Raw genomic sequence first — 11,994 nt, 5'->3', positions numbered from 1 at the left:
TAGCTTAGCCCTACTACAACTACTAACTACTAAAACTACTCAGCTAGCCTTACCTGTAGCATGCTCCCCAGCTAGCGTGTTTCCTCCTTAGCCACAGCCATTCACTCGCTCGCTTCGCTGCCAGAGACATGTTGTTTACTGCAACCCTACTATACATACGTATATACTAGTATATACTATATATAAAAGTACACCACCTTCTCTATTTCCAACCACAACAGCAGGTCTGGTCTCTGTTGAGTGCTGGGACAGTCAACTGACCGTTTAAGTCGGACCTCAGGTCCCAGGCTCCACCAACCCTTGGCTGCCCTGCACCAGCTGTGCTGCACAGCAGTGTACAGTGCAGCCAGTTCGCTAGCTATGACCTGGATCGAAGAGGATCTTCACAGGTGCGTCATCTCACAACCCCTAATATTTATCTACTATCCCTAATTATAAAACTTCATATGAAATAGTTGAAGCAGGTATAACAGAAACATACTACTAACACTGACACTTGTATTTACACCTTTATTTGCAATCTAATGATGTCATATGTAATAATATGTTAATTAGAGGGGCCACATCAGTACTTTCACTTTAATACTTTATTACATTTTGCTCTTAACAGTTCTGAACTTCTCTTTTTCATACGGGATGTTATATTATGGTATGTTTGTATTGCATGTTAGGATGATATTAATTAAACAAAGGATCTGAGTAGTTTTGAAGTGAAGCTATTGAAGACTCTCCTTCGAGTTTTACTTTGAAAACAGTGTCCTGTTTTCAATGAAAAGATTGAATTGGCATTATTTTGAAGATCGCCACCGGAAGTGCCTTTCCTGACTATCTAGTCTTGACTTGACGAGCGCGTCTCCGGTTTGGAAAGTTTGCATCGTGGAATCAGGAAGTCCAGTAAAAGGCTTATGTTTAATAGTAATTTGTGTCTAACACCACCAAGGACAGTAAAGCTGTGTTTACCCTCTCTTGACGCCTCAGCCATGCGGTGAGTTTCGTTAGAACAGATGTTGTGGGACTGTTGATGATTTGTTGTGTGTTTTACATACAAACATGAGCGCAACAAGTGCTCCATATTTTCCTTGCCCAGAGTGACGTTGTCACCGAAGAAAAAGAAATCTACCTCTATTTTCCTTGTTTGTCCGTAACTTGCACTTCTTATTTGGGCATTATTATAATTGGTAAATAGACTTCGAGTTTAAAAAACATCGGACGCATGTTCACGGCAGCCCACCCACTCACAGTTCAGTCTGCTAGGTGAATCAAGTCTGGATTCATTAGAAAGGTGAGTGTAAGAAATCTGATGATTTTGTGCATTAGCAGTTATGTCCTTATCTAAACCAACACAAGGAAGTATGTGTGATCAGAACTTCTGTGGCAACATTTGCACACTCACGATAATGCATGCCATGATGTTGGCACTATAGACTGAAAGTATGAAATGCACATGCTCAGATGCACTCAGTATCACTCCATACTCTATTATGTGTGGTATGAAGAGCTGTGTGCTTACTTAACATAAAGTCTGTGACTAATGAAACCATTTCATGCTTTAACTCTTAACTCTCTAAATGCACCGAAAGCAGTATTGTTATACTAGCAGCAAGCATGAGTCTCCAACAAGTTCATGGCTGAAACCCAAGAGCTAAGGAAATGGTATATTGATGCAAACAGCACTCTTGTTAAAATATGTAGCCTTACTAGAACTACTTTGGCTGCACTCTCTCTTCTGCTTTAGTTGCTCATCTGCCTCAAGTTTCCACGTGTAGTGTAATGTGATATGCTTTTATGCTAATCATACTTGTAAAGAGCAGTTATACTTGCCTAGCGTTTATGTCAGCCTGAACATGTAGTTGTCCTCATCTGACCTTTTCCAATGAAAAGACATTTCACTGGATGTTTTTTTTTGTTTGTTTTTTTGTTTGTTTGCTTTGTTCTGAATAAACTCAGTGAACTGTGAAGTGTGATACTGCTCCCAGGAGGCTCAGAAATGTCAGAAATACTCAATATTGTCACTAAGGTCACATTTACATCTCCCTTATGACGTTTTATGTAAATACAAACTGGATTTACTGACGTTTATTTGCATGATTTTGACTTTTGTACAACCGCCACATGACAGTTGCATAATTGACTCGTGTACACATGTACAGTTTTGTGACAGCCTCTTTCTCTTTTTGCAGAGTGAATCCAGGCCTCCTTTCTGTGGAGGAACACTGCTCTGATAGTGGGTAACCTAACCACTGACTCCAGTAGGAATGTCTTACTGGTCTGTTGGCCTTCCCCAGGACTCTGGAGACACTCCTGGCAACATGGAGCAAAAAAGCAGTAAGTAATCACCCAGCATGCCACCCATATCTCACTAAATCCTGTAATAGACATAGCTTTGTTCCCACCAAATGTATCTGCGTATTGTATGTGTAGAGTGACTGCCACACTTCTTAAATATAGCAAAAGGGGAACTGAAACTATGAAGGTTTCAAATGCCTTATTTGTTGCTGCGTAAACTAGAGTGTGCTTACTGAAGCCACGGAGAAGGTTTGGTCTCATATACATGTAACACACACAAAAACCTCTTATCCGTGATTTACAGTTCATTGAAGTTTAACTGTATGGTAAATCACAACATAAGCAGCAATAGATTATGGAGTACATGACTAAGAGAAGTGTATAGTGTAGTATTGTAACCTGGATTATAGACAGTTGACTGTCAACAAGTAACAAGGAACTTGTTGTGATCTACTAATATGGGAGCAATTGGATAAGCTACTCTGACTGCCTAGCACCAACAGTCTGTCATCATTTAAAATGATTGAAAAAGACCATTACAAGAACAGCACAAGGTGTTGACCTGGCCTCCAAATTCACTAGATCCCAACTGATCAAGTATCTGTGGGATGATCCACAGAGGCCCCTCCCCTCAACTCATAGGACCCAAAGACCCCCACTAACAACATTCTGTTTCCAGACACCACAGGACACCCTCAGAAGACCCATGTCCATTCTCTCATGAGTGACAACTTGTTTGGGCACACAATTAGGTGGCCTGGCTGATCCATGTATTTACCCTCTGTAAAGGACGTGCTGCTCAGTTGCAAAGCAGTGGCATGCATTGTAGCTGGTTAGATTCATGGCTGTCTTGGAATTTAAGCCTGTGTTACCTGAAAGGATGGGTCAGCATATTGCTTGCACTTCCATCTTATTTTACAGTCATTACAACAAGCACTGTTTTCATTTTTCACTGTGAAATAACGCCAAGCTTTCAACTGTTTCTTTTCATTCGCTGTGAGTCCCTGTTGCAAGTCTCCAGGGGTGTAGATGCAAGAGTTTAACATCATTATTTCACAATACGCAACTGTCAGAAACACATCCTGGCATCGATAAGAGGAATTGATAAGTTCAGAGGCATGACATTTTGATTTATCACACTATTTATCTTTAAGCGTAGATAGTGAAGTAGTGCCCATTTAGGTGAAGTGAAATTATGTCGTTACCATGGTTACAAACACACTGTGGTATACTGTGGTTAGCCTTGTCTAAGGCCATAGCTTTATACTATAAAACCTTAGCTTTGATTTGTCTATTTTTAGTTTAATTCTCATGTATTTCAAGCATTTTTTTGGATAATAGTCACTGTAACAAATGCACTAATACAATAATATATCTATATGTAGTCTACACCAAAAAATGGAAATAGAAGTAAATATACACTGAAGTACATGTACTGTGGCTGTTGCAGTTCACAAACATTAATATTTCAGGATCTCAACCTTTCCACTGACATTTTGTATTTTTAATACAACTGAAACTCTTTCACGTTGAGTTCTGTATAAATGCAGATGGCTTTCTGTGAGGTGCCAAAATAACGCTGGTTTCAAATCCTCTGACACAGTTTTAGATATTCTTGTCTGTATTACTGGTGTAGAGTGCATCGGAGGCCCTACATAGCCTTATCTTAAAAAGTGTCAAACTTGTTTTGGTGGGGTGGTGAAGTAGCTCCGTATCTCTTACAACTGTGTCCATCTCCATGGTTTGGTTCTAACCAGGAGAAAAGCTCTGGACAAGTTGTGGGGTCACACAGCAGTGTGTCAGGCAATACAGCTGGAGTGAAAGAACGTGATGTTTTCCATTTGATGTTGGCAAAGGTTTCTCTTTGCTTCTGTTCTTTGAGCTATGCTAGTTTAAACATGTTCTAAACCTCTGTCTCCACTGGGCATAATGAAAATAAAGGTTCTTGGAACCTCTCCATAGCAGCTCTACATGTCCAAGGAGGAGAGGTGCTGACCCTTTTTAACTCATTGGTGAAGTTGTAGTTTTCCAGTTTGCTTACACATGAAATTACATGCTTGTAATTATGTTGTTGCAGCCTCTTCGCTTGTCTTGATATGTTTTTATTTTTTCTATATTTTATTGGTAAATTAATTGTCTTTAGTTTTCCGACTGTTGGTCAAAACAAGATATTTGATAAGGAACATCTGTGCTGGAGTTGTGATGGGATTATTTTTCCAATCAAGGTTCCACTGTAACACAAGAGTAGATCATAGTGCAGAAAGTGACGGGCAGGGCAGACGGGAAGCTCAGAAGCTGGCGGGCTCTTTAACAAAGGATCATCATCCCGATCCCTCTCCTTGCGTCCCCCTCCCCCTTCCCGTTCCACTACCTCTCTCTCCCAGCGTCTCCCATCCCGCTCGTCTCCTCATTCTGTAACTGATCATCTAAGGAGCGCAGCCAGGATGACTGAGGACGCTGGGTAGACACCACGCCAGCAAGCTAAAACGATGCCGTGAAAGGAAAGTGATCAAATTTAGCTGTGATGGAGGCAGGGGGAAGAGAAGGATTTGCTTCTTCGCTATGAGCAGGTTAGTAAGCGGAAGGAGGAGAAGGGCAGAGCTGAATGCTGACTGCAGCATTGTTTATATGCTGCACATGTAGGACTGGCTGAGCCTTAAAGATGTTCTGCACTGAGCTTTGATTCTAGTTGCAGTAAACTGACACAGATGTGGATCAGCCAGTGTGGTCTGTTGATCCGTTTGATAAATTATATTTAAACATGTCTTGAAATGAAATTTAAATCGCAGTATTGCGTGTTACTCACAAATATATACTAAATACAATAAATTTGTAAAGCTGTTGCCGAAATATTGCCAGATCAGAAATAGAGATTGATTTGGAGGATTATAACTTTTTAATGATGTAACTGTTTCATAAAAATAGTCTGTGGTGTGGCCGTTTTGGGCTTTTGGGTTCAATGTGCCAGCTTGGTATAACATGTATACTGTTCAATAGAAATATGTGTATCTTGTGAATGTGAGTGAATGTGAGTTAAACCGCTCTTGATTCCACTTAATGTTCAGAGTCAATTGAACACTTAATCAATCTACTAATAGTAAATTAGCAGAAGAATCTCCTGACCATCAGATTAGCATTTATTGTCTTTTGGTTGTGTTTTGGCTGATTAATTTACAGTGGGTTTGCCCTGTAAGTGATGTTTAAACCTGTGTGCTGGCCATTAGTATGAAGTGAATTCTACAGGGCGTGTGAATTGTGACTGTCTCTTTATTCTGACAGAGTGAAAGCGAAACACTTAATGAATGTTTGGTGTTGAGAGGATTAAGGTGGAAATTCCCTTGGCATGATGAGATGAGATAAAGATGTGCTTTTACTGATCCCCTGTAGGAGAAATTTAAGTTGACACTGTAACACAACAAAATGTCCTGTGGTTTACATCACAAAAATGAATTTCTATAATAGAATATTATAGAATTATAAGAAGAGTATGTGAGAGAGGAATGTAATGAGCTACAGGGATACATTGAAACCTCTAAACTGAATTCTGTTAGCTTCTTAAGCTCCTTAAGTCTTTATAATCCTTGAAGTGTTTGACAGCATCTTTAGTTCTATTCAAAGGAAGACCGTAGCAATGAACAGAAAGCATTAGGTGGTAACAATGGTGAACTACATTCAACAAAGGTCCCTAGTCATAATTTGAGAAGTGTAGCTGTTAAGTATGTTGCCGGATGGAGGTTACACTTATAAAAGTATATTATCCTGATATTGGTCTTCTGAGGGTGTCCTGTGGTATCTGGCAATAGAATATTTTAAATGGAGGCCTCTGGATCCTATTGGTTGAGGGGAGGGGCCTCTGTGGATAATTCCACAAATAATCAGTTTGGGATCTAGTGAATTTGGACTGTACTGTTGTACTGTTTTTCACTGTGTTGGTGGAATATGTCTAAGGAGTATCCACATGAATACCAGTTCCAAAAGTTTCCCAGAGGAACAATGAATTGTTGCAGGATGGTCAGTGTTATTTAAATCATCTGTCAGTGGTTTTAATGTTGTGGCTGATCAGTGTATGTGTGTTATTCTTCATAGCGCTCAAACAATTAATCGGTTAATAGTTGTGTACAGTATGTATTGACAACAACTATTCATAAACAAGTCATTATTTAATTAATAATCCTAGCACAAAATACAAAATAGGTTTTAACTGATGGTCACCTTGGGTGGTGGGAGACTGCGAAATGCCACAACCCATTGCTTTCACTACTTATACCAAATATATTAATCAAGAGAATAATTAGTCAGTTTATACTAAAAAATAATTAATCGACCTTAAATTACTCTTGCATTTACAGGCAAGATTGGTGTCTGAAATTTGGCTTCACCAGCATAGGGACACACAGATGTGATCTGTCAACTCAGTATCAGTGCAGATTCTGACATCATTGAGCAGATTAGGAATTGGCTGTGACTTGATCAATCCACCCTAAATAGTTTCTTTTTCACTGTTATGCTGAATTAGTTTTTGCAGTATGCCATCAAGATTCATTCACTCAAAGCCAGTTGCTTTAACGGTCTTTAGTGCCAACACTGAATTGATAATTATCATAATAGGACATATTATAAAGTAGCTGAACTTGACAATGTCTTTGGGAATACAACAGGTTTGTGTGTCTCATTTCTGCCCTCTTATTTGTCTCAGAGAAGTCTCAGTTTTCCTCAACTCCTCTCTAATCACATCTACTACTAATCACAGTAATGTTTAGTGACTACTGTTCTTGAGGGCTAGCTGGAAGCAGGGTGTTTTGGGGTTCTTCATTCATCTGTACATGCGTACCTGTGAATTTGTTCGTTCAGTTGTTGTGAATGTGATACAATGGGAACGTCTTGACTAAATTTAATCAAATTTGGCACAGATTTTCACTTGGGGCCTGTTCAGACCTTGCATTAAGACCTGGATGGTCTGATCACGTAAAAGACAGGTGTGAACACCCACAGAAGGCATTGACATTGCATTTGAGAGATCCGATCTCTGACCACATTTGGAAGTGGTCCGGTTCACACGAGTCTGCATGTTACAATTGCCTATCCTCCTTTCAGATGATCTCAGGGTTTATGTGGATATAGAGCTCGGAACTGAGATTACCAGGTCTGAATCCACAAACCTAAAGCTGGTCTCTTGCGATTGGACTGCCCAGATCAGATCTTTATGCATGGTGTGAACAGGTCTTTACAAACCTTGCCAGATTGGGCGGTTTCACACCTAATTCAGGCTCTTTCTAAAGAATAAAGAATCTCAGTGGACTACATGATGGCATCAAATGGCTTTGTAGTAGCCAGATATAAGTAGTTGTTGGTTGGCTGCTGCGGTTTGTTGCTAGAGGAGTTCTGTGCTTTGACTGCAATGAATGTTTAAATGGATTCAAATGTGAAATGATCAGAAGCTTTTATACCAGTCTAGGCAGACACGGAAGTAAACAGCAGCTTGACTTTGCAGAGTAATGCCATTTTAATTCTCGTTTATTCATGTTGCAGAAGTAATGGACTGATGGACAAGTGAAAGGGGAAGTTAAATAATGAGGGAGATGTTGGCCATTCTCAAGGTCTTCTTTCAGCTTTCCCATGCTATTTCTGTAAGGCTGTGATAGGGCAGTATTGATGGTGGATGAGAGGTCTGTGAGTCTAATGCGGGTCTAATGGTTTCAATCCCTTAGGCTTTCTCAAATAGCCTAAGCACCAAGTCTTTTTTAATTATTCATTGAAAAACCACCAGGCTGCATAAAATAGACACATGCAGCTCAGACACAGCTGAAAGAGGAAATGAATAACCGAGGAAAAGCGAAGTGAATAACCATGCAAATAAACTTGAAAATGAATAACCGGTTTGAGTGAGCTATGAGTTTCAGGTTCATCAGCATTATGAGCAATATTTATCATTTTGTGCTTCAGCTACTTACATTTCAAGTAAATGGTTAACTATATTGATTCAGCCATTTACAGTTTGATATCCATAGTACTTTATGCTGAATCAGTTCCAATAATAAACATGGTAAGCATGTTAACTGGCTATTCCCAACTGCCAGCATGGATATACAGTATATGTGTGTTCCTCTATGTATGCAACATGCAGAAGTCCTCTCCCATCATTTGGATGCCTGAGCTGTACCATCACTGTCATTGTGCATTATGCTTGCTTTTTCATATTGTTGTTTTATTATTTAGTTAGAGTTGTCAGAAACCAGTACATTTGGGCAGTTCATCCCATTCTTCCTGTAGGGTTCTCTTGAATGTCTTCATATTGTGAGATACTTGAATGAAGTGGCTGAGTTAAATTAGCTGGGTTGTTTAATGTCAGATGTCAAACAGACACTTGGTTTGAGACCACTCCAGTGTTGTTTTGGCTGTATGCTTCAGGTCGCTCACACTGAATGGCGAACTGTTGCCGCTGTCCTAAATCATTTGAACTCTTTTTGTAGTTTTTTCATGACCTCCCTTTATTTGGCTGAATTCATCCCTCCTCCCTCAGTTCTGACAATGCTGGAAAGCACTCGCACAGCATTATGCTTCCACCACGATGCTTCCCCAAAGTCAGTAATTAGCTAAGTGATGCCTGCACAAGAAGTAGTTCTTTTGCCCAGTGTGGACTTTATGTCTCAACAGACCAGACAATCATTTTCCTCACGGTCCTCTAGTCTATGGTGATGGCATTGGGGCCATGAAGAATGGAGTGAAACTTATCATCAAAACAACCACTGAGAAGCTGAGCTAGTGCTAGCTGTAGTTTCCTATGACTTTACATTGCATAATATATACTGATCAGTCACAACAATAAAACTACTGATGTGACTGAAATGAATAATATTGACCATCCTGTCACAATGTTACTTAGACATGAATAGCAATGACACTCCTTGATGGCAACAGCCATCCCCAGTAGGATGCAGCCTGACATAGACACACACACAGAGTTAATGAACAACTCAGAAAAACATGAAAAACAGCACATGGTGTTGACTTCAAATGCATGGATGATCCACAGAGAGCCCTACCCTCAGCCCACAGGACCCAGCGGCCCCCACTAACAACATTCTTTTTCCAGACACCAAAGGACACCCTCAGAAGACCCATGTCTATTCTGTAATGAGTCACAACAGTTTTGGAGGCACAAGGGAGACCTACACAATATAAGGGGGGTGGTCATAATGTTATGCATATAGTTTGGAGTGAATTCTGCAGAGAAGAGTGAGGTCTTAATTGCAGCACTTACAACAGTTTCCTCAGGAAGGGTCGCTTCGGACTCATTCAAAAGACGCCCCCATTACTAAACAGTGTGATAAGTCAATAAGACAATGAAAGCAGCAGCGATTAGACTTAAATGATCGACAGACTTTAATGATCCAGTAGGGAACAGTAGCTCAGTTGCACATAAAAGTAATGCTCTTCAAAACCACAAGAAAGATAAAATAAATATTATTTAGTAAAATAAAATAAATGTGTAATCAAAATTTACTGAATTAGCATCATGAGCAAATGTACAAAAGTAGTTGGCGAAATAGTGTCCAAGATGATACGGTTGTCTGGTCAGTTGCTTAGCAACAGTGGCATAGATCGTGTCGCATGGTGTTATCCACTGAGGGAGGGATGTAAACGTCAACCGAGTGTGTCTGCCCATAGAGTCCCAAAGCTGGGCACAGACTTCTGTGTACTGTGGTCCTATGATCCCTGGTCTCCAATCACTTCTCACGACACACTCCCTCTGGGTCCCATCAAGCGCACACAGGCCATCCATCTTGCTGCCAAAGATGAAAGACCAATGTTGTTGTATTTTTGTTGTGGCATTAAAGATAAAGATGTTTTTGACCAATTTTGTTGTCTGAACTTAAGGCACTATTGTCTTTGTGCATATTGTCTTTTTCTTCATAAAAATTAGTTGGTTACATTTTATTTTCATATAGTATTTCTGCTTTTAGCTAAATTGTATGTTTATATTAGCAGAACTCTTGACTGTATTTGGTACTGCATTAGCTTGGTACTGATTCCGTTTTACACATGAATCCTGAAAAAAAAATAATGAAAAATGAATACACACAATGGGGACCATATACTCAGTATTAACTTTCAAGTCCGAGAGTATTACTGTTAGTTTTTGCAAATAGATCTGGGTGATGCAAGTTGAGTATTAAGTGCTTGTTACACCTGCCACCAGAGACTGTTACTGTTTCACAGTGTGCACTAATCCAGTCAGCTGCACTGTAGTTCCAGCCATGAGAGCATTCTGTAATAAGATGACCTAATTCCGACTGCATGCTGCTAACAGGACTACAGTAATACAATGTGCTCAACCTACAGCGTGCTGCCACAAGCCTCTGTATGATCCCATTCCTCCTCAAATAGTATTTTTTAACTCTGTGTTGTCAGGCCCTGGGGAGGAAATGGGAGCCAAAGCGTCGCTGGTGGAGGGCACTGGGACCAACTCTGCGCTGGTTCCTTCTCCCACTCTGGAGAACATCCAGGCAGCTTATGAAGATGGAGAAGAAGATTTTGCCAGGGAGCTGATTCAACAAGCATGTTGTAAGGAATGCAGCGCAGGGATGCCCAACATTGACAGGGTGAGTGACAGCTACACTAGTGGTTGGGCTATAGTTGTCATGGTACCATTGTATGTTTTATAGGGTGGTATTGAGGCTTACAACAATATGCTGCTAAGCCTTTCTTTTTCTTATTTTAATGAAAAAAGATATACCGTGGCCAAATTAAATTCAATTAAAAAAAAAAAAAAAAGAGAAGAGAAGATATCTAGGTATCCTACCTGCACAGTGTGTTGATTGGTTTGTTCAAAATCAACATCACACCAAGCTCATGTGAAATAGCACACAGCTGTTCACCTGAAAGGACTCTGATTATCTTAATTTATCCCAGCAGTTCTTGCAGGATTTAGGATTTAATGGTTGTATGCTACTACGAAGATCTAACAAGGCATCGACAGCATCTTATCTAAGACATGTGGTATGGTCTGATGACATGTTACATGAAAGCATGTCTGTTAACATGGATATGGTGAAGCACATGTTTTCTTGCTGTCATGATGAATTTTGGGCTTAAGTTAAAGTGGAGCCATGAATAGCTTAAAGTATCAATCCAAGTCAACAAAACAATGGCTTTAGCTTAATGATTTGGAAAGACCCAAAGTCCAGGCTTAATATTAGCACAATAGAAAATCTCTGCGGGGACCTGATGAGGTCATGCACAGACCCTCACAGTTTGGCAATTTTCTGTGTCGTTTTGCTTTTCTTTGGCATAACATACAGTGCTGCAAAAATGTTTTCTGACACCCCATATGTTTGTGAAATATTGCATTAAGAATCAGTCTTAGGTCTTTAAGTGCATTTTCTCTTGGTACCATCACAGATAAAATACTAAACAAATCCTAAAACAACCACTAAAACATAAAATTGTTCAATAAAAATACAGAAATTTTGTAGTATTGAGTATTGGGTCATTTTGGTACCAGTGATCCACTAATGAAGGCTGTGCTTTTTATTAAAAGACACATTTTTCTGTTCACTGCTGTATATTATATACTCGTGTACTGCTTTATTGTGGATACAGGATCCACATTTTCAGTATTGTATTGTATGCCACTCCTGCTTGTTTTGTGCTAAAACCAAACAGAACATACAATACACACACAATATGAAATGTTCTGCCTCCCAT

At 39.8% G+C, this 11,994-nt stretch overlaps 1 protein-coding gene across 2 annotated transcripts in view; it reads left to right on the top strand.

The window, feature by feature from the left end:
- The first annotated feature begins 828 nt into the window (after positions 1-828).
- Positions 829-11,994, top strand: part of lrrk1 (leucine-rich repeat kinase 1) — a 54,288-nt gene continuing 43,122 nt past the window's right edge. The window contains exons 1-3 of one of the 2 annotated variants that reach the window (XM_047581226.1): positions 829-985; positions 2,181-2,325; positions 10,699-10,889. In XM_047581226.1, coding sequence (XP_047437182.1) covers positions 2,256-2,325; positions 10,699-10,889 — 261 coding nt within the window. In that variant the 5' untranslated portion in view covers positions 829-985; positions 2,181-2,255. Of the gene's footprint in view, positions 986-2,180; positions 2,326-4,692; positions 4,857-10,698; positions 10,890-11,994 lie in introns of those variants that run through there. The other variant, XM_047581227.1, reaches the window with a different exon arrangement.

This window comes from Mugil cephalus, chromosome 3 (assembly GCF_022458985.1).
Source record: "Mugil cephalus isolate CIBA_MC_2020 chromosome 3, CIBA_Mcephalus_1.1, whole genome shotgun sequence".
Lineage (NCBI taxonomy): Eukaryota > Metazoa > Chordata > Actinopteri > Mugiliformes > Mugilidae > Mugil > Mugil cephalus.
Note: the sequence above shows the minus strand (reverse complement) of the source record. Positions and strands in the feature narration are given on the sequence as shown.